The sequence below is a fragment of the Lolium perenne genome, chromosome 2, assembly GCF_019359855.2.
Source record: "Lolium perenne isolate Kyuss_39 chromosome 2, Kyuss_2.0, whole genome shotgun sequence".
NCBI lineage: Eukaryota > Viridiplantae > Streptophyta > Magnoliopsida > Poales > Poaceae > Lolium > Lolium perenne.
Genome location: NC_067245.2, coordinates 227,011,936 through 227,034,576, shown reverse-complemented (window position 1 = coordinate 227,034,576; position 22,641 = coordinate 227,011,936). Strand labels below are relative to the sequence as shown.

The 22,641-nt window shown below is 45.5% G+C and overlaps 2 protein-coding genes and 1 non-coding gene across 3 annotated transcripts; 2 read left to right on the top strand and 1 right to left on the bottom strand.

Annotated features, from left to right (window-relative positions):
- Positions 1–131: 131 nt before the first annotated feature.
- LOC127337820 (U5 spliceosomal RNA) lies at positions 132–257 on the bottom strand. The gene has a single exon (XR_007874126.1). It is a non-coding gene; the product is annotated as a U5 spliceosomal RNA (small nuclear RNA).
- A 195-nt stretch (positions 258–452) lies between these two features.
- Positions 453–6,563, top strand: LOC127335089 (uncharacterized). Its single transcript, XM_051361679.2, has 13 exons — positions 453–796; positions 2,414–2,487; positions 2,776–2,859; positions 3,015–3,095; positions 3,407–3,487; positions 4,210–4,302; positions 4,414–4,593; positions 4,715–4,782; positions 4,913–4,964; positions 5,124–5,177; positions 5,283–5,375; positions 5,603–5,669; positions 5,994–6,563. The coding sequence occupies exons 1-13, from the start codon at positions 655–657 to the stop codon at positions 6,083–6,085; spliced, it is 1,161 nt and encodes a 386-aa protein (XP_051217639.1). The 5' UTR covers positions 453–654; the 3' UTR covers positions 6,086–6,563.
- Positions 6,564–7,600: 1,037 nt separating this feature from the next.
- On the top strand, positions 7,601–14,328 carry LOC127335088 (lipoyl synthase, mitochondrial). Its single transcript, XM_051361678.1, has 4 exons — positions 7,601–8,099; positions 12,085–12,296; positions 12,662–13,041; positions 13,866–14,328. The coding sequence occupies exons 1-4, from the start codon at positions 7,663–7,665 to the stop codon at positions 13,989–13,991; spliced, it is 1,155 nt and encodes a 384-aa protein (XP_051217638.1). The 5' UTR covers positions 7,601–7,662; the 3' UTR covers positions 13,992–14,328.
- The last annotated feature ends 8,313 nt before the right edge of the window (positions 14,329–22,641 follow it).

The following is a 22,641-nucleotide window of genomic DNA, read 5'->3' as shown; positions in this document are numbered from 1 at the left end:
CTACCCTGTGACTGTGCCAAAAGGAGGTCAAGTACATTCCATATGTTGCTTAAAGACCATTTTACTGTCCAAAAGCTATAGTTCTACATAGTGTAGATAGAGAAACATTTGAGTTTATGAATTGTGGGGGCACTCCTAAAATAGGAAGAACCCCTCTAAAAAATTAGCGTATGCTGCTACTTGCGGCGCGCACACAGTATCTTTAGTAAAAGGCGAAAGAATATTTCGCTTTGTACTTGTGAGTGACCGTCCCGCCTCTCCATATATCGATCTGTCTACCCACTCGGCAGTCGGCACTCACCAGCAAGCGAGGTGGGACTAAAACAGCGGCACGCTCTACCATATCGCTGCCTAAACAGAGCTGGGCCCGGCCCATGAGCGCTGCCCACCAGCTAACCGCTGCTGGGCTTGGCTAGGCTAGGCCTCCGTCTCCCCGAAACGGAGCGCAGGCAGAAGAAAAAACTTTGACGAAACGAGAAGAGAAAGCTCTCTGCCGGCTGCTCGTCCTCGTGCGCCCGTGCCGGAGGAGTCTCCCCGGATCAGACTCCCCAAGCAGTGCGACCAAGTCCGAATTCGCGGTTCGTCAAGCAAAGCCCCGAAACCGAAAGTCCTCTCTGGGGTGGGGCAGCGCCGAGATCCTCTCCGGCGCCGGCCATGGACGGGCTGCTGTCCAAGCTCCGGAGCCTGGACGCGTACCCCAAGGTGAACGAGGACTTCTACAGCCGCACGCTCTCCGGCGGCCTCATCACGCTCGCATCCTCACTCGTCATGCTCCTCCTCTTCCTCTCCGAGCTCCGTACGCGCCCCTCTCTCCCTCTCCCTCTCCCTCGCCCGGATCTCAGATTCTCAGCAACCTCGTGCGGCCTCCGTAGGTTCTGATCGTGTCAGTCTCTAGATTCGGGCCTCGCCTGGTTTAGCACGCCGGCGAGGCGTCGGGCAGTTGTCGCGTTAGGTTTTGCCCTGCTTCTGCTGAGATCTCGCGCTCCGTTTAGATGGTTTGCAGAGTGGTACCAGATGGACGGACTTTAGCTCGTGATTATGTAGTGTCCGATCTATGATGGGATCGAATCACACACACAAACAGCAAGCATGAGATGGGAAATTAGATCCAAGATGAGGGGAAGCATACGGGGTGGGAACACAGACGAAGTTTAGATGAGATGAACTCAGATTCGTTTACAAGCATGACTTCGACGACAGGCCAACCTGCCCCCTTTTAACCACACACACACCTATTACAGTTGGGCCCCACTGGCTCACAACACTTGGTCCAGGAATTACAACGCCACATCAGTTTAGCCACTTGATGTTGAGACTGACGGTGGGCTTGTTTCAGTCGTCGTCTGTCCATGGTCTTCATGGACTGTCGACTCAATGTCCACTGATGAGGCATCAGGTGTGACAGATTAGTTCGCCCCAGTTGGGCTAGTTACACTGGAATCCAGCACTTACTTCGTCTCAAATGTGCTACTGTGCTCTGCTGCGTTTTGCAATCGGCTTCAGCTCTGGCCGGGTCTCTTTTGCTTGTAACATCTCTATTCACTGTCGTTAAAAAAACAAAGTCCACTGGTGTTTTACTCGGTTAATTCTGATGCATCTAGGGAACAGCTGTGCAATTTCAGGGATTCTAGTGTTACTTGCTTACTTTTTTTTTCTTCTGTCGTGCTTTACCGTGTGCATTTGGTATGTGAGGCTGGAATCGAGCAATTACTTCGCTCCTGTTTGGCTAGCTAGTTAGACTGGAATCCAGCACTTACTTCGTCTCAAATGTGTTACTGTGCTGCGTTTTGCAACCGACTTTAGCTGTGGCTCCTTCTCTTCTGCTTGTACATCTTTATTCATTGTTGGAGTTTCAGGGATTCTAGTGTTACTTGCTTAATTCTTTTGTCGTGCTTGGTTAATCAGCCACTTGTTTCATTCTGCTGCATCTAGTGGTCTGTGAACAATTGGACATCATGGAGATTCTAGTGTCGCTTTTCTGTCCTACTTGGTTAATCAGCTGCGCAAAACAGCGATAATATGTTTGCATAACCCTAGAGACGGTGGCCTGCATACCTAATGCTCAAAGCCAAATATGAATTCGAGACTAGAAATCAGCTTTTCTTCTTCAACTTTTCTTTTTTTACTTCCATGCAGAAAGTAGGACTGTAGGATTCCTGTTGATCAGAGTCAGACTGACTTCATGCTAAGAAACCAAATTTATTTATGTAGTTATAATAAATGAGGAATATGAAGAGCTGTTTGATCTTAGTGTTTGAAGCTTCATGTTTAAATTTTGTTATGTATTTTACTAGATGATGAAATGTCCAGCGACCAAAAGGTTAACGTTTACCTAACTAACCTGTGTGCTTCTTTTACCATTCATTATTTATCCTATATTCAAAGTTTAATGTTTCGTCATGCGTCCATGCAGGATTGTATCTTCATGCAGCTACAGAGACAACGCTAAGGGTTGATACCTCAAGGGGAGAAAAACTTCGCATAAATGTAATTGCCATTTCTTTGGTTGCCTCTAATTTTATTTCCGACCAGTTTAGGTTTCCCCACTACACCAAATATTGAAAAACGCCGGGTTCCTGGTTGCCTTTAGTTTGACTTTGCCCACAGTTTATTACTTTTATTGCATATTTCCTGCCGATTATTCCATTTCCTCACACCCGGCCTTCTCTTTCAAGAATTAGTATCTTGCATGCAATCGTTAACCACTGACCTGCACTACTTTCTGTTCAGACACTTGTTAACATCTACATTTTGTCTGATGCTGAAAAAATGCAGTTCGATATCACCTTCCCAGCCCTTCAGTGTTCTATAATTAGCGTTGATGTGATGGACATCAGTGGACAAGAGCACCTTGATGTGGTATGTAATTGTGTGTTATTGTTGCTATGAATGTTGCTTCAGATACTTTTCTATCAGTATCCTGCATATTATTCTTAGCCAGTACAAGTTATGGTTGATCTATATTGCTGCCAGATTGTACTAACTAGCTTGTTTTACTATAATGCTCTACGCAGAAGCATGATGTCTTCAAGCAGCGAATTGATGCCAATGGCAAGGTTATTTCAACTAAGCAAGATGCAGTTGGTGGAATGAAGGTCAGTGCCTCGTTTGTTCTGTTAAGAATTACATGTATTAGTATTCTTTATTCCAAAGCTACATTCTTCTGAACTATCATACATCTTAACTATATTAAGGATGTATTTGTTGTCATAGAAATGTCATAAATTCTTTGCATAAATGTTATGAGGATTTCTTCTGCACACATTTATCTGAACTATTACCTAGGTGTTTGACATTACCTTCGTTTTTTTTTTAATCAAGTACCAACTAGGTGGTGTGTTGCTCAAATCCTGATACATTTAGATCTGAAGACTCATGTTTCCTTTTTGTTTTTGTCTTTTTACAGGTGGAAAAGCCCTTACAACATCATGGTGGCAGGCTTGAACACAACGAGACCTACTGTGGCTCATGTTATGGTGCACAAGAAGTATGTTCATTTCCTGTTACAGATAGTATTTCATTTTTTACAAGTAATTTGCAAAGAACTTTACTGCCGTTTATGTTGCATGGACTTCTCTTGGATTTACAACATACATGGATTTAATAATCTATGGTTCATTTTTTCGTGTTCATGAGCTCGGCAAGGATGCCGTTCAGAAACTGCTACAAAATAGATTTTGAAATAGTTAAATTTTGGCTGATTCCAACTCTTTTATCATATTAACTGCTATATTAGAAGTGCTTAATGTGAATTATGTCACCCCTAGTGTCAGTCAATTATAGAGCAAAAGGCACACCTGATAGCTACATCAGGGGTTATGCACAAGTCGTATTTGTTATGGAGCAAAAGAAACACCTGACAGCTACATCAGGGGTTGTAGTTTGGACCTTTTTTTAGTTTCGTAAGCATATTGTTCAAGTGTTCTCATTAGCACCATTCTTATTGCTGGCTTTGCAATTTGTTGTGTTCCTCCATTAAATAGATGCTCCTTGAGTGAATGTCATGTCAATGTTTCAACTCACTAATGTAATGCAGAGGGCCGACTAGTGCTTTCTTCTCTGCTCAAAGCATTTTGGCTTCTCCTATATTTCGTGTTGTGTTCTATTCAGATGAATAGTAGATTGTTATATAATGCTACCTACATTCAGCGCATTGACTATTCTCATATGAATTTTAAGTTTTTAACTGAACATCTTATTTGAATGTAGTCTGATGGACAATGTTGTAACTCGTGTGAGGATGTCCGTGAAGCATACCGAAAAAAGGGTTGGGGTGTATCAAACCCTGATTCAATCGATCAGGTACAACCATGCATTTTAGCCTACGTGTATAGCATATGATACCCTTCGTGTAACATTTGTTTCCTTCACCTTCAAGGCAATTTATTTTGTATGGTGTGCACTATTCTGTAGTGCAAAAGTGAGGGCTTCCTTCAAAGTATAAAAGATGAAGAAGGTGAAGGATGCAATATTTATGGCTTCCTGGAAATTAACAAGGTTGCTGGGAATTTCCACTTTGCTCCAGGGAAAAGCTTCCAGCAGGCAAATGTCCATGTTCATGATCTGCTTCCGTTCCAAAAGGATAGCTTCAATGTAATCATACTTGAGGAAATATGCAGCTAATTTTAGAACTTCAGATGCTGATGGGAATACTTAAAGTTCTCGCCAATATGCTTGGTTTAAGTATCCTAACTTATCGTCCTCTACAATGCAGCTCAGCCATAAGATAAATAAATTAACTTTTGGAGAACCCTTTCCTGGTGTGGTTAATCCCCTTGATGGGTAAGTTCATTTTTGTTATAATGTTGTTGATTTCATCATATCATTTCTTTTATGTGTTTATTAGAGAGTGAAAATATTCCCTAAGAAAAGGAAGTGAGGATTTACCCTTCCAAACTTGTATAATGTGTAGGGCAAATTGGGTCCAGCCTTCATCATATGGAATGTACCAATACCACATTAAGGTTTGTCCTCTCGATTCTTAGAAGAATCTTGCTTATTTCATTTCTCATTTGCTCCAGATTTTGTCATAGATCCTTATCCGGTTATTCCTCATACTTACAACATGACTAGTTAGTACATGTGATTATATCATTACAATGCTCTCTTTTTTTTGTTTCCAGGTTGTTCCCACTGTATACTCTCACCTAGATAAGCAAATTATTCTCTCCAATCAGGTAATTTGTGTCCATCTCCCTTGTGTGCACTGGCATATTAATGTGTGCGGATGCATTTATGTGAATTTCAAGCATTTCTCAAGATGCTGTTATTTTCTGCTGCAGTTTTCTGTGACAGAACATGCAAGAAGTGGCGACAGTGGTCGGATACAAGCTCTTCCTGGCGTGTTTTTCTTTTATGACCTTTCGCCAATTAAGGTACCATGTCGAAGTACTTGAAAATTACGGGGCTATGGAATGCTTGGTTTTGTTGTTTTCCATTCGTTTATTCATCTGTGTGTGATCTTTTCTTATTTGTGTTAGTATATACATGACGGAGGGAAATCAAAAAAATTGTCTTTTGATTTTGAATCATGCATTTTACATTGATATTTTTGCAAGGCATTAGTAATATCACTATAATTTGGCGTCCATGCCTTTCACAGGTCACATTCACGGAACACCATAGGTCATTCTTACACTTCTTAACCAATGTTTGCGCTATTGTTGGAGGTAATATTTCCCTTGCGGCCCTTTTTATTCACACTCATCAGCTATTTCTGTTAAATCATACCTTTTCTGTTCATATGTTCAGAGAACTGTTATGCTTCAGTCGAACATTGTTATTTCAAAAATATGTTTTTTCTACCTTTGCTTTGACCATCAGCCATCTAAATCTGGCTCTTAATTCCTGTATTTCTGGTCTTCATCCAGTTAAGGCTATTAAAATACATTACCCCTTTGTTAGTACCTCAGTCAATTTAGCCATATCTTCAACATCCTTTCAGCAGTTCAACCAATGACCTAAGGCATGTGTTTTTTTTTTTTTTGATACAGGTGTGTTCACTGTTTCTGGAATCATAGATTCATTTGTCTACCATGGCCAGAGAGCAATCACGAAGAAGAGGGAACTCGGCAAATTCAACTGAGCTTTCAATCAAGCCCTCCAATTGCTGCCAGTTATTCCATCTTCCGAACATCCTTTTGAATTACTGTAGCTGCAGGAGAAACCGAGTCTTCTCCAAGCTCCAAAAGTAGAAGTGAACCAACCAGCCCTGTCACAATATTTTCTCTGGAGCTCTTGATGGGACCCCTGCTTACTTCCAACATACAAAATGGCTCATCTGGTGTACTGTTATGTTATATTACACTCAGGCAAATGGAACATTTCAGAGGCGCTTCATTTTTGTACACTCTAGACTCAAGGCCAAATGTTTGTGCGTTCTAAATCTGCAAAGTTTTTGTATCTTTGTAAATCTGTGTAAGAGGTCTAGACTGTAGAATACTTATGACAGGTTTATTTTTCTTAGACATTTTTGTAGGTCTTACAGGTCAAGGTTAAAGAAAAATGTGAAAACCATTCGGAGGAAACTAGGCTTATTATTTAATCTTCCTTTTTTGGCTAAAGGTTAGTTAGTTGTCTATGCTTATTTGAAAATCGATTAGACAGGAATTTATGAAAACAAGCTGCTATGTGAATCAAAGCTAATATAAGTACATTATTAAGTCATCAATTGTCTGCATTCCATTTCTTATCTTGTTTCTTTTTTAGCAAATATGTATATATCCATTTGTATGTTGATTATGATTAAAACAGGACCACGTGGTTCTAGAGGGAAAAAAATAGGCAATCACCTAATTATCTCAAGCGTACTTCTATCTATGGTCTATCATATATTCGATAAAAATGCCAAACCAAGGCCCGAAGGCAATCTTCTGTAAGATTAACGAAGCAAGTTTTTGGTTTACCACTGTTGAGTATAAATGGTAAAGTCCCTTCAGAATTAACAATGAAGTTTCAGTGAGCTGTCCAAATTGTAGAGAAACACAAGTGGTCACGCGCACATCAATTTTAAAACCCCACCTGTGTATTTCCTCAAATTAGTAAGGCCCCATTTGGATGCAAAGTATTTTTGAAACACCATGGTATCTAGAAAACCTTAAGCTTCAAATAATTTGAGGTTTTGGCTATACTATAGTTCCACGGTTTCTAAAGAGATCCGAACCTCATTTTCAAAAATAAAAGTGGTTTTACAACAACAAAAAAAGTGAAGTATCTCTTATCCAGGGAGTGAAATACCATGATTTTGTAATATACTTGGATTTAACTTCAATCAATTCTCTTCGTTTAAAAATAAGTGTTCCAACCTAGAGTGGCCCGCGCCTATTTACAGTCCCATAAAGCTTGTTAGAGATTTATTAAAATTTTGATATCAGACAAACTTTATGGGGCGGAAGGAGTACATCCATCCCACAATATAATATTTTTTAAGAAAGCTACTAAAAAGGCTCATATTTCGGAAGGGAGCTAGTAGTGTGGAAGAAAAGATAAAATGAATGAATGGAATAATTCTCCATAATGATTAATGAGAATACGCCGTCTGCAGCTGAAAGCGGCTGCTGGATATCTACGCTTCATCGGATCTCTCCGCACCAAACAAACGCCACCGTCTTCCCCACCTCTCCCTCTCCCGTCCACGGAGCGGTCCACCAACCCGCCTCCGCCATGCACGGCCGCCGCCACCTCGCCGCCGCCCTGGCGAGGACCCTATCCCGGGCCCCCGCCCGCTCCCGCGCCATCTCCTCCACCCCGTCCCTCCTCCAAACCCTCGACCCGACCCCGCAGTCGCCCCCCGCGGCGGGGCGGCTCGCGGAGATGCGGCGGCGGCTGCAGGCGGAGACGCCGTCGCTGGGGGACTTCGCGTACTCGGTGGAGGTGGGCACGCGCAAGAAGCCGCTGCCCAAGCCCAAGTGGATGAAGGAGACCATCCCCGGCGGGGCCAAGTACGCCGCCATCAAGGCCAAGCTGCGGGAGCTCAAGCTGCACACCGTCTGCGAGGAGGCGCGCTGCCCCAACCTCGGCGAGTGCTGGTCTGGCGGCGAGACCGGCACCGCCACTGCCACCATCATGATCCTCGGCGACACCTGCACGCGCGGATGCAGGTAAGAGATCGATCCTTTTCCTTTATTGCATCGATTGGGAATCGCACTCAGTTGCTTAGCGTGTTGTAGTATAGCGGTGCAGCCTATGTACAGCCTAGCCTTATATACATCTTTGATTTTAGGAATAGCCTTAGGTACCCATTTCCATGATTTTTGTGTCTGCATATCTCTGTATGCTACGCTGCACCTTGAGCTGTGTAACTGCGAATCGAAGAGTTTTAGTTTGTAGCTTCTCGTGTATTTAAGTTGCTTCTGCTAGATCACGAGGATGCATTAAGGCTGCCAGTGATTTAGGAATTGTGTGGATTTTGACCTTTCTGTAAGAGGAGATGCTTATTGTGAAGCAATTTTAGAGAGAACTGAACTCAGACACAGCTTCACACTATTGCAGTCTGAAGGTCGAGTTGGAGTTTAGAGCATCTCCAGTCGCGTCCCCCCAAACGGCGCCGGATTGAGCGTTTGGGGGACATGTTTCGTTCATGCCGCGTTTGGGGGATGTCGCTCCCCAGCCGCGTCCCCCAAACGCCGCCCCCAAACATTAAAAATAATTTTAATAGATAGAAGAAAACTCTTTACTAATATTCAAATCGGTGCAACATAAACAAATTACATATAAAACTTCGAAAAAACATAATCAAATTACATATAAATTATTTTAAACTACTTCTTCTTCTTTGATGATGGCCCCGCCTCGTCGTCGTCATCACGGTGGCGCTTTGCTCGTCACCTCTTCCGAAGAGGCGGTGTCGGCCGACGCGCTGGAGGAACTTGTGTCCTCCTCGTCATCACCGGTGCTTGCCGCTTGCCGGCTGCGCCTTGGCCTTCGCTTTCGCGTCCGCCTCCGCCTTCGCACGGGCCGCCGCCGCCGCCGCCTCCTTTGACCATTCCTCCTCCGCGTCCTCCTCCACGGCCTGCCATTCCTCCGCGCTGTCAACTGGTGGCGGGGAATCGTCGCCGCTGCTGGGCGTCCCGGCTTTGACCCACCAATGGCGCCATCCTGGAGGCTTGCCTTCGCTGGAGGTGTCGGATGGGAGCCCAGAGATGTAGCTCATGGTCGTGACTAGAAGCTTGGATGAATGGCGGCCGGTTGAAGATCCGAAAGCGCCTACGAACGGGTCTTATTGAGCGCGGATGATCGGCAGCGCAGAAGTCGAAGAGAGCGGCGGTTGCTCTTCCGAGGAGTCCGCGCTCCATTCCGGCGGTTGGCGCGTCGGTCGACGCGGTTGCCAATGCGACGGTTCCGCTTCCTGGCAACTGCACCGTCGCTACGTAGGCGGCGGTTGAGCGTCCGAGCCGCTGACGCGTCGGGCCCGCGCCTCCTCGCCTCTCATTTCGTTGTGTCCGGCGTGCCCGAAGTGTCCCCTGTGTAGCGGGGACGGGCTTGGGGCGCCGGACACCGTATTGGGCCGCGCCGGACAAAAATGGCCTTTGGGGCGCGCGGCTGGGAACGTTTTTTTGTCTGGCGCGGCCCAAATTGCTTTGGGGGACGGTTTGGGGGACGCGACTGGAGATGCTCTTAGCTTCTAGAGTTAATGTATAAATAGCTTTCCAAAAACGGTAAACTTAAGATGTCATACTTGCTATACTTGCCTGAGTACACATCCAAAGATCATCTTCAGGAGAGGTTGCTATGGCTATGCATGAGACCAATGAAGGGTTTTGATTCGGCTAGTGAGTTGTTAACACACTTTTGCTTGTACTGTCGACTAGAGTTGTAATAGGTGTGCTGACCTTTACAGCAGCCTACCAGATCCCACTAGTTTCCATTGCCAACATAAAACATCGGCATTGGTCCCTACTGGGATATTGAGATTTGTTTAGAAAGGTCCACAATGGAATTCGTCCAAGATGTTTCACACTGCAAACCAGTTACTGCAAACAATGTACAGCAAGGACCAGTTACCCATTTCCAGGATTTTTGTGTTTCAATATCTCTGTATGCTACGCTGCACCTTGAACTGTGTAACTGTGGATCAAAGAGTTTGAGTTTGTAGCTTCTCGTGTATTTAAAAAAGTGCCTCCGCTAGATCACGAGGATGTGTTAATGCTGCTAGTGATTTAGGAATTGTGTGGGTTTTTGGCTTTTGTGTAAGAGCAGATGCTTAGTATGAAGCAATTTTAGAGAGAACTGAACTCAATTTTAGAGAGAACTGAACTCAGGCACAGCTTCACACAATTGCAGTCTGAAGGTCGAGTTGGAGTTTAGCTTCTAGAGTTAGTGTATAAATAGCTTTCCGAAAATGGTAAACTTAAGATGTCATACTTGCTATACTTGCCTGAGTACACATCCAAAGATCATCTTCAGGAGAGGTTGCTATGGCTATGCATGAGGCAAACAAAAGGTTTTGATTCGGCTAGTCAGTTGTTTCCGCACTTTTGCTTGTACTGTCGACTAGAGTTGTAATAGGTGTGCAGGAGGTGTGCTGACCTGTACGACAACCTACCAGATCCCACTAGTTGGTGTTCATGATACCATAAAAAATCTGCAGTAGTTGGGGAGGACCTTAGTAACATTTATTGTTTATTTTTAACTTTGGTAGCAGTGTGAGGAGAATTGTTTTATGTTCTGTTCACAATGAGCATTCTTCTTGTGTCCTGTCTTGGGTCAAGTATACGTACTTCTGTGCACTTGGCTTGATTTCCATCATTCTTTGTCGAGCTAGCTTCATTTACAGAGTTGTTTGCATCGTCAAGCAAAAAAATTAATCTCATTGCTGATTATCAGGGCCTTTGCTGATGCTGTATTGCTAGTAGATGAAACTAAGACCGGTGTCAGTAGGAATTTAAATCTAACCAAGGGGTTTAGACTTAGTAGGACCAAGACCCGGTATGTGAGGTGTGATTTTAGTGGTATTGGGTGAGAAGAGGGAAAGGTTAGTTTAGAAGGACAAATAGTGCCTAACAGGGACACCTTCCGATACTTGGGATCAATGTTGCAAAGCAATGGCGATACTGATGAGGATGTTTGTCACTAGATCAAGGCAGGGTGGATGAAGTGGCAGCAAACATTTAGCATCCTATGTGACAAGAAGGTCTGACAAAAGCTAAAAGGTAAGTTCTATAGGATGGTGATCAGACCTGCGATGATATATGGAGCAGAACAACACATCCGACAAATGAGTGTCAAGGAGATGTGCATGCTACGGTGGATGTGTGGCCATAAAAAAAAAGGACCAAATTAGGAACGAGGTAATACGTGATAGGGTAGGGGTGGCACTAAGTGAAGAGAAGCTAGTCCTACACTGACTAAGGCGGGTTGGGCATATCCAGCAGAGACCTCCAGAAGCACAGTTAATAGTGGGATTCTAAAGGATAGGGAAAATATTAGAAGGGGCAGAGGGCGACCAAAGTTGACTCCAAGGAAATCAGCAATCCATGTGCCAGAATCTTAGTGAACTTCGTATGTTTACTTTTTCCTCTTTCAGTTTCTGGTTTCCATATGTTTCAATCCTACCCCAACTTGCTTATGACAAAAGGCTTGTGGAACCAATAACTCCAGATGTTAGCTGTAATAATTAGGTGTCTTAATAACGCCATACAAAAATTGGTTGCTGGCAAAGTAATTTTGAGGACTTGCCTTATTCTATTGTTTGGATTAGGTGTTATGAATCTATAATTGATGGTATGCCATCCACGTTGAACAAAGTGAAGGTTTAGGTTGTCACAAAACTGCAGACTGATACTTTTGGAGTGTCCTGTGAGAATATGAGTACAGTTTCAGGTATTAGAATAGGTTGTCCCATGATATCCATTTCAGGTGAACTGCTGACATTTTGTTGTTTTGGCTACATGTTTCGTTAGAGCTGTGTCCTCATGTTTATGTGGTCCTGCCGGGAACATATGTGATTAACTGCTGTTTTATTTGTCATTTTTTCCAGTTTCTTGGTCAAATCATTATTTATCTTTGTCTTAGTTAAGACTCACTTTGTAGAGAGAATTACAAGTCCATGATTGTTTGAGGATTTGAGAAGTCAATGTTTTGCAGATTTTGCAATGTCAAGACATCAAGAACGCCTCCTCCACCAGATCCTGATGAACCTTCCAATGTTGCGCAAGCTATTGCCTCATGGGGCCTTGAATATATAGTCATTACAAGTGTGGACCGTGATGATTTACCTGATCAGGGGAGTGGCCATTTTGCTGAAACAGTACAGAGGCTGAAGACTTTGAAGCCGGATATGCTAATTGAAGCGCTCGGTAAGAGGCCTAATCCTGGTTCTGCTGTTTAATTGTTCACTATCCCCTCAACTGATATTTGCAAGGGTGGTTCAATTTGACACGGCTTCGTAGACTGAATTTTGACTTAAGTATTAACTCCTTTTACAATATACCATGAATGATTAGAAAATCATTATTAAAAATATGAATCCAAGGTGCCGCTTTTATTTTTACTGTATCTATGTATAGTCAACCAGATATGTTCTAAGCATTTCTAAGTTTCGATCTTGCAACAAGTGGGAGGGAGCATTATAAAAATAAACATGAGTACTTTGATACAGCATCTGTCCTCTTTTAATATTAGGCATTCCATGTACTGTACCCTTACACTAGTAATTTTACAGTACCTGATTTCCGTGGAGATCGAAGCTGTGTAGAGAAGGTTGCAACGTCTGGGTTGCATGTTTTCGCACACAATATTGAAACGGTGGAAGAGCTTCAGAGAGATGTGCGAGATCACCGTGCGAATTTTAAGCAATCAATAGATGTTCTAAAAATGGCAAAGGAGTATGCCCCTCCTGGCACCCTCACAAAGACATCAGTCATGCTGGGTTGTGGGGAGACCCCTGATCAGGTTATAAGCACAATGGAAAAGGTGAGAGCTGCTGGCGTTGATGTTATTACATTTGGTCAGTACATGAGGCCGTCAAAGCGTCATATGCCGGTGTCTGAGTATGTTACACCCGAAGCCTTCGAGAATTACCGAGCCCTTGGGGTTGAAATGGTATGCTCCATCCGCATCTTGTGATTTTTAGCTCTTTTCATTATATAAAGTTCTGTTATCAACCTTGATTGCTTTTGCACATTTTATACTTCGACAATCTAACTTCAACCATAAATCTAATTTCACCAGCAAAGTGATTTTCCAACCACAATGCCTTGACTAATACTTCTTGAGTAGTGCTACACCTTCAGGCAAGTTTTACAAAAAATTCTTACGAACTCGGATGTGGCACATCAGGCATGGCTGAAACAGAAACTGCCCTCGGTTATTAAGCATGTTCAGCCAACCAATTCACTCCACATTTGTCTGTAGAATTTCCGTAGCCACACCAGTCCGTAGGTCTAGCTTTATTGATACTTCTTATTGGTTGTCAATGAGTATCATGATCCACAAAACAGAAATTGAATCGGATAGTGCGTCCTTAGCACCGGTGCTCTTTAGTAAAGCAACATATTTTCTTGTGCTAGAGAATTTGAGATCTTGGTGCTTGCCTTTTCATGTACTATGTATCAATGCTTAATATATAAAGCGGAATAATATTTCCTGTTTTGTTCTCCAGAATGCTTCTTATGTTAAAGGACATGCTAGAGAATTTGAGATCTCGGCTGTTCCGAAATATAAGTCTTTTTATTAGGTTTTTAAAAAGGCTTATATTTTGGAACGGAGGTAGTACTATGTATCAATGCTTAATAATATATAAAGCTGAATAATATTTCCCGTTTGGTTCCCTAGAATGTTTTCTTATGTTAAAGGACATTCAAGACTTAGGCATCGTACTTTTTTAGCCCGAATTGCTGACAAAATGGCATGGTCTTAAATGACAGGGATTCCGATATGTTGCATCTGGCCCAATGGTTCGGTCCTCATACAAAGCCGGCGAATTCTACATTAAAGCTATGATTGAAGATGACAGAGTAAAATCAGGTGCTGTTGCAGACTCAAGTTCATAGTTGACATACCTCCATTCCTTGACATGGCTACGTTGCAAATAAGATGTTCTAATCGGAGAAACATGTTCATTTTTTTACATCTTGTCAATGTCATTCTTTTCGAAAGAATAAATGTATCTGCTCCTTTACTTGTACCATCATTACATTTCTCCATACGAGTATGTGGCCAAAATCATTCATTGTAACAGTAGCAGGCATAGATTCCGTCAATGTACCTACTGAATGTTTGAGGCCATTATGACGCCTCATCTGCTGTGCTTGTACAGAATTGTGTTGAAGATTGGTTATGGAATTCCTGTGCTATTGGTGGTGGTAGATCCGCCCTAGCCACATATCATGATTGATTCGTGAAAAGGAGATGGAGACCACCATTACTCCACAACTTCTTAGGTCAATGTGCCCCTCTTCCTTTGTGTAGTCAACTTTCGGAGCCCATCCTGACTATAGGGTCAAGAAAAGAACGTGTCAGGCGTAAAGAACACCACTACTGGTATTATTGGCGCATCACACCGGTGACTTGTCTCCCAAAAGGAGCCAATAAGTCGTGCAATAATGCTAGAATATCTGAATTATTAGTTGCTTTGTCAACAGCCCATTGAAGGTCAGCATACGTGGCCTACCATTTTCTCCTGCCAACTTGTGGATTCGGGTCAAATCCTTGGATGCTAAGCTTAGGGGCCTCTTTGATCCACAGGACCCTAAAACCATAGGGATACGAAAACACAGGAATTGAATACCATGGCATGGTTCAAACCTACTCCCTCCATTGCACTAAATCAAGGGCAACAAATATGGAAACTAGAGAGTACATAAGCTGGAAAACACAAACATGTACTCCCTCCATCACATGAAACATATCGAAACTTTATCTAAATTTGGATGTATTTAGACACTATTTAGTGACTAGATATATCTAAATTTAAACAAACTTCCGACATGTTTCATGGAACGGAGGGGTAGTAAAAATAATCATTTGATTGCATCACAGGAAAAACTTAGGATTTCCTTCATAAATTACGTGCTTGCCATAGTTGCTAAGCGGAACAAAAGCAAAATGACATGGTTGAACTTAATGATGTTTTTCTTTAAAACAGCATGCAAATTAACCCATGGAAAGAATCCATATGGATTTTAACCATATAAACCAAACAAAATTCATATGTAACACCCTGAGGAATTATTAATATTCTCCTTTTCTCACTCTTTTGGAATGTAGGATATTGAAAGGTATTTTGCCACCACAGTCATATGATCCCAAAGATCATCTATTGAGGAAAAAAAAAGTGTGTGCACATTACTGTTGCTGTAGAAGTGACACAATCAGTAATTGCGCCGTGTTTGCAGATACAAAAGGGTAAATACTTCTAGCGAATACACGTTGGATTTTGGTATGTAGAATTGTCTTTACTTTTGAAATATACATCAAGATCCTAATCCCTTTTTTTCGAGGAAGATCCCGGACTTAAAACAGGTAGATTCTAAGCGTGTGCATGATAGAGCGTGATCAAGTTCTATAACTTTGTGGTGTTAGATTGTGCCGTGAACATGTATGCCCGCACTACAGGAATGGTCCTATACGCCGACGGCCAAACCCTACGCCGAGGGCATTTTATCGGGGCCGTCGGCGTACGGCCTCGCCAGGGCAGCGCCGGAAGCCGACCGTCGGCGTCTAGTTACCGTCGGCGTATAGGCTCCTACGCCGAGGGCCGCCGTCGGCGTCTACCTGGCCCTCGGCGTAGAGGTATCCATCACCTCCCCCGCACCCGCACCGTCACCGCCCTCTCACGGCGTCAGACAGACGCCGAGGGCTACCCTCGGCATAGGGCATGGCCACCCTATGCCGACGGCCACCCTCGGCATATAGACTTTTTTTTTATTTTTTATTTTTTCTCTCTCTCATATTACTTTATATTATGTTTCTATTATTTATTTACTAGTATGCATTATGTAAAAAATGGTTCTATTTTTTAAGAATTCGTAGATGGCATATGTAGGTCCCACGGGTGACGCTCTTCGCAGACGGGTCAACCGGAGCCACTAGGCCCAACATTTGCTATCGATGTACATATGGGTAGATCCGCGGGGTCCCCGCCCTACGGTTTCCCTAACCCTAACTCTAACCCTAACCCTAACCCTAACCCTAACTCTAACTCTAACCCTAACCCTAACCCTAACTCTAGCCCTAACCCTAACCCTAGGGTTTCCACATACATTGCTAACTCTAACCCTAACCCTAACTCTAGCCCTAACCCTAACCCTAGGGTTTCCACATACATTGCTAACTCTAACCCTAACCTAACCCTAACTCTAACCCTAACCCTAGGGTTTCCACATACATTGCTAACCCTAACTATAACCCTAACCGATCACTTGGTAAAACCCTAACCCTAGGGGTCCCGCCCTAGGGTTTCCCAAGAAACAGATCACCGGAGCGTCAGAATTGTTGGAAAACTTGCTTCTGCCCCTAACATACATGTACAAGTGTGATGTAAGGTTTGGCTAACCTTGGATGTACCCGGCGTTGACGATTTCCGCATAATGGGCTACCAGTTGGTAAAATTCAGGATCTGTATGTGGAAACCCCCGCCATGGCTCGAACGGAGCCTATTTTATGGTAAAGTATGCCCAACCTATCGTTTCCATGTACATATGTCCTAAACAAAGCAAACTAAATAAAAAAGTCCACTGGTAAACCCTCGCACGGAGAAAGCTATAGGGGTAGATGTGTGGGGTCCCCGCCCTAGGGTTTTCCAAGTTCTGAGACCACGGAGCGTCGGACCGCTGGAAAACTTGTGTGTGTCCACATGGCATGCACAAAAGTGATTTGAGATGGTTTTATATCCAAGGCTACCCCCTGTGTGTGTCCGGCTTCTCGGACGGGGGTTCCTACACTTAGGCGATTCCCGCATGTATAGGGGGAACTCCCTCGGAGTTGAACCGGAGAGAAACTTGAGATCATATGTGATGATCCTTGTTTCCAAATGTACATATGACCTAACCAAGCTCAAATGGAGGCATATGCCCACCGGGGGAGCCCCGATGGGATGCAGTCAAAGGGGTAGACCGCGCGGTCACCGTAACTAGGGTTTCGTCGGAAATCGAGCATCGGATCTAGGGAATGGCCCCAAAACTTGTGTGTGTCCACATGGAATGCACAAAAGTGATTTGAGATGGTTCTATATCCAAGGCTACCCCCTGTGTGTGTCCGGCTTCTCGGACAGGGGGTTCCTACACTTAGGCGCATTCTGCATGTATAGGGGGAACTCCTCGAGTTGAACCGGAGAGAAACTTGAGATCATATGTGATGATCCTTGTTTCCAAATGTACATATGACCTAACCAAGCTCAAATGGAGCCATATGCCCACCGTCGGAGCCCCGATGGGATGCGATCAAAGGGGTAGACCGCGCGGTCAACGTAACTAGGGTTTCGTCGGAAATCGAGCATCGGATGTAGAGAATGGCCCCAAAACTTGTGTGTGTCCACATGGAATGCACAAAAGTGATTTGAGATGGTTCTATATCCAAGGCTACCCCCTGTGTGTGTCCGGCTTCTCGGACAGGGGGTTCCTACACTTAGGCGGATTCTCGCATGTATAGGGGGAACTCCTCGGAGTTGAACCGGAGAGAAACTTGAGATCATATGTGATGATCCTTGTTTCCAAATGTACATATGACCTAACCAAGCTCAAATGGAGGCATATGCCCACCGGGGAGCCCCGATGGGATGCGATCAAAGGGGTAGACCGCGCGGTCAACGTAACTAGGGTTTCGTCGAAATCGAGCATCGGATCTAGGGAATGGCCCCAAAACTTGTGTGTGTCCACATGGAATGCACAAAAGTGATTTGAGATGGTTTTATATCCAAGGCTACCCCCTGTGTGTCGGCTTCTCGGACAGGGGGTTCCTACACTTAGGCATTCTCGCATGTATAGGGGGAACTCCCTCGGAGTTGAACCGGAGAGAAACTTGAGATCATATGTGATGATCCTTGTTTCCAAATGTACCTATGACCTAACCAAGCTCAAATGGAGGCATATGCCCACCGGGGGAGCCCCGATGGGATGCAGTCAAAGGGGTAGACCGCGCGGTCAACCGTAACTAGGGTTTCGTCGGAAATCGAGCATCGGATCTAGGGAATGGCCCCAAAACTTGTGTGTGTCCACATGGAATGCACAAAAGTGATTTGAGATGGTTCTATATCCAAGGCTACCCCCCCAGGTGTGTCCGGCTTCTCGGACAGGGGGTTCCTACACTTAGGCAGATTCTGCATGTATAGGGGGAACTCCCTCGGAGTTGAACCGGAGAGAAACTTGAGATCATATGTGATGATCCTTGTTTCCAAATGTACATATGACCTAACCAAGCTCAAATGGAGGCATATGCCCACCGGGGAGCCCCGATGGGATGCGATCAAAGGGGTAGACCGCGCGGTCCAACGTAACTAGGGTTTCGTCGGAAATCGAGCATCGGATGTAGAGAATGGCCCCAAAACTTGTGTGTGTCCAAATGGAATGCACAAAAGTGATTTGAGATGGTTCTATATCCAAGGCTACCCCTGTGTGTGTCGGCTTCTCGGACGGGGGTTCCTTCACTTAGGCAGATTCTGCATGTATAGGGGGGAACTCCCTCGGAGTTGAACCGGAGAGAAACTTGAGATCATATGTGATGATCCTTGTTTCCAAATGTACATATGACCTAACCAAGCTCAAATGGAGGCATATGCCCACCGGGGGAGCCCCGATGGGATGCAGTCAAAGGGGTAGACCGCGCGGTCAATGTAACTAGGGTTTCGTCGGAAATCGAGCATCGGATCTAGGGAATGGCCCCAAAACTTGTGTGTGTCCACATGGAATGCACAAAAGTGATTTGAGATGGTTTTATATCCAAGGCTACCCCCCAGGTGTGTCCGGCTTCTCGGACAGGGGGTTCCTACACTTAGGCAGATTCTGCATGTATAGGGGGGAACTCCCTCGGAGTTGAACCGGAGAGAAACTTGAGATCATATGTGATGATCCTTGTTTCCAAATGTACCTATGACCTAACCAAGCTCAAATGGAGGCATATGCCCACCGGGGAGCCCCGATGGGATGCGATCAAAGGGGTAGACCGCGCGGTCAACGTAACTAGGGTTTCGTCTAAATCGAGCATCGGATCTAGGGAATGGCCCCAAAACTTGTGTGTGTCCACATGGAATGCACAAAAGTGATTTGAGATGGTTCTATATCCCAGGGTACCCCCCATGTTGTGTCCGGCTTCTCGGACAGGGGGTTCCTACACTTAGGCAGATTCTGCATGTATAGGGGGGAACTCCCTCAGAGGTGAACCGGAGAGAAACTTGAGATCATATGTGATGATCCTTGTTTCCAAATGTACATATGACCTAACCAAGCTCAAATGGAGGCATATGCCCACCGGGGAGCCCCGATGGGATGCGATCAAAGGGGTAGACCGCGCGGTCAATGTAACTAGGGTTTCGTCGGAAATCGAGCATCGGATGTAGAGAATGGCCCCCAAACTTCTGGGTGTACACATGGAATGAACACAAGTGTTTTTAGATGGTTCTATTTCCATTGGCACCCCCGATCTGTGTCCGGCTTCTCGGACAGGGGGTTCCTACACTTAGGCAGATTCTGCATGTATAGGGGGGAACTCCCTCGGAGTTGAACCGGAGAGAAACTTGAGATCATATGTGATGATCCTTGTTTCCAAATGTACATATGACCTAACCAAGCTCAAATGGAGGCATATGCCCACCGGGGGAGCCCCGATGGGATGCAGTCAAAGGGGTAGACCGCGCGGTCAACAGAACTAGGGTTTCGTCGGAAATCGAGCATCGGATCTAGGGAATGGCCCCAAAACTTGTGTGTGTCCACATGGAATGCACAAAAGTGATTTGAGATGGTTCTATATCCAAGGCTACCCCCCCAGGTGTGTCCGGCTTCTCGGACAGGGGGTTCCTACACTTAGGCAGATTCTGCATGTATAGGGGGGAACTCCCTCGGAGTTGAACCGGAGAGAAACTTGAGATCATATGTGATGATCCTTGTTTCCAAATGTACATATGACCTAACCAAGCTCAAATGGAGGCATATGCCCACCGGGGAGCCCCGATGGGATGCAGTCAAAGGGGTAGACCGCGCGGTCAACAGAACTAGGGTTTCGTCGGAAATCGAGCATCGGATCTAGGGAATGGCCCCAAAACTTGTGTGTGTCCACATGGAATGCACAAAAGTGATTTGAGATGGTTCTATATCCAAGGCTACCCCCCAGGTGTGTCCGGCTTCTCGGACAGGGGGTTCCTACACTTAGGCGCATTCTCGCATGTATAGGGGGGAACTCCCTCGGAGTTGAACCGGAGAGAAACTTGAGATCATATGTGATGATCCTTGTTTCCAAATGTACATATGACCTAACCAAGCTCAAATGGAGGCATATGCCCACCGGGGGAGCCCCGATGGGATGCAGTCAAAGGGGTAGACCGCGCGGTCAACAGAACTAGGGTTTCGTCGGAAATCGAGCATCGGATGTAGAGAATGGCCCCAAAACTTGTGTGTGTCCAAATGGAATGCACAAAAGTGATTTGAGATGGTTCTATATCCAAGGCTACCCCCCCAGGTGTGTCCGGCTTCTCGGACAGGGGGTTCCTACACCAGCTAGCCAGACCAGCTAGCCCTAAACCCCCGCGCGCGTGCAAGTTTTAATTCAATTTGCAAGTTTTAATTTGGACAACTCATAGATGATGCCAAAGATGCATGACAATGTGATATTTGAATTCCTCTCACTTTTCTGATGCAAATAGATATAAAATTTGCTAAATTTGGAATTGTAGATAAAGAGTTATGAATTAAACAAGTTTGCATGTTGAATTCCCAAATTGAATTATTGTCAAATTTATTTGTTCAAAAGTTGAAACAAAGTTTATATTTGGGTAGATCATGTTTTTCTGAACAATTTGGATATAAACTTCGCCGAAATTGGATTTGTGAAAAAGCATTTGTAAAAGAAAAAGAAAAAATAGGAAATAAAATAAAAAAACGGCTATGCCGAGGGCCACCCTCGGCGTATAGCCGGCCCTCGGCATAGGGGGGGCGCGCCGGACCAGTTAGGGCACGGCCTGGTCGAGCCGGACCAGCCTCCACCAGCCTCTGCGCCCATCTCCTCCCCCTGCCCGCCCGCGCCCATCTCGGAATAGTTTGGGAATGTAGAAGATTAAAACAAATTTGCATGGCCATATATAATTTAATAAATATAATTGACATTAAGAAAATTTAAAAATAAAATAAATTGAAAAAAGAAAAAAAGGGCCTTTGCCGAGGGTGGCCGTCGGCATAGCCGTGGCCCTCGGCATAGGGGCGGCGGCATAGGGTTAGGGCGTGGTCGAGCCGGACCACCCTCCTTCCCCCGAGCCCCTTTCTCCTTCCCCCAATCTGCCCGAGCCGCCCCGCCGCCCACGCGCCGCCACCTGCCGCCCCGCCGCCCACGCGCCGCCACCTGCCGCCCCGCCGCCCACGCGCCGCCACCTGCCTCCCCGCCGCCTTGCCTGCCCGCCGTCGTCGTCCTTGCTCGCGCCGCCCCCGGCCTCCCCTGCCGTGCGCCGCCACTGGTCCACCCGCGCCTCCTCCCCACCCGCGCCGCCCTGCCTCCTCCCCCCACCCGCGCCGCCTGCCTCCCCGCAGCAGCCGCCGCCTCCTCCGCCACCCCCGCAGCAGCCCCCTGCCTCCTCCGCCACCCGCAGCAGCCTCCCCCACCCGCCGCTCGCCGTTCGCCGCCCTGCCTCCTCCGCCAACCGCAGCAGCCCTCTGCCTCCCCCCACCCGCGCCGCCCTGCCTCTCCGGTAATTTTTTTTCCATTTTTTAACTTCTATTTCTATTAATGTAGAGTATTTAGAAATACAAATACAGATATTAGAATTTGTTCATAGGAATGGAGTTGAAAATGTAAATAAACATGGAAATGTGAAATGGATAATAATTTGATGTTTTATTCAATGGAAATAGGTGCCGTCGTGACCGCCGTGTCGTCATGTCCGCGCCGTCGTGATCGTCGTGTCCGTGTCGTCGTGTCCGCGCCGTCGGGACCGTCGTATCCGCGCCGTCGTGATCGTCGTGTCCACACCGTCGTGACCGCCTCGTCGACTACGGCCTCTACCGCCAAGGGTGAGCTAAAACATCGCCTCCCCTTCTCCGCATTTTCTTATGTCACTAGATTCAATTTCCAAGTCAAGTTGCGTAACCTAGGTGTCACTTCCCGTCCGCGAGCGTTACGCGGATAAATATGCATTAGTGGTCCGCATATTTTGAACCGTAACGCTTGCGGCATTTACGGGACAAGCCGGGCGGATGCGTAGTTGTCTACGTTTTCCATGTTCTACTCCGGTCCGAGTCAGGATTTCGGCGGCGCCTCCCCGTTGTTCTCCGGATGCACATCCTCTCGGCTTTTTGCCGAGACGTGTATCGGGAGAGCAGCGGGGAGGTGCTGCCGAAATTCTGACTTGGACCGGGGTAGAGCATGGAGAACGTAGCCAACTACGGATTCGGCGGCTGCTAGGAGCCCACCTAGTAGAGATGTAGGTTGATGCATGCGTTTCGCCCGGTAAAATAAATAAAAATATGATGCATTTAATTTCCTATTTGATATAAATGCTATGTC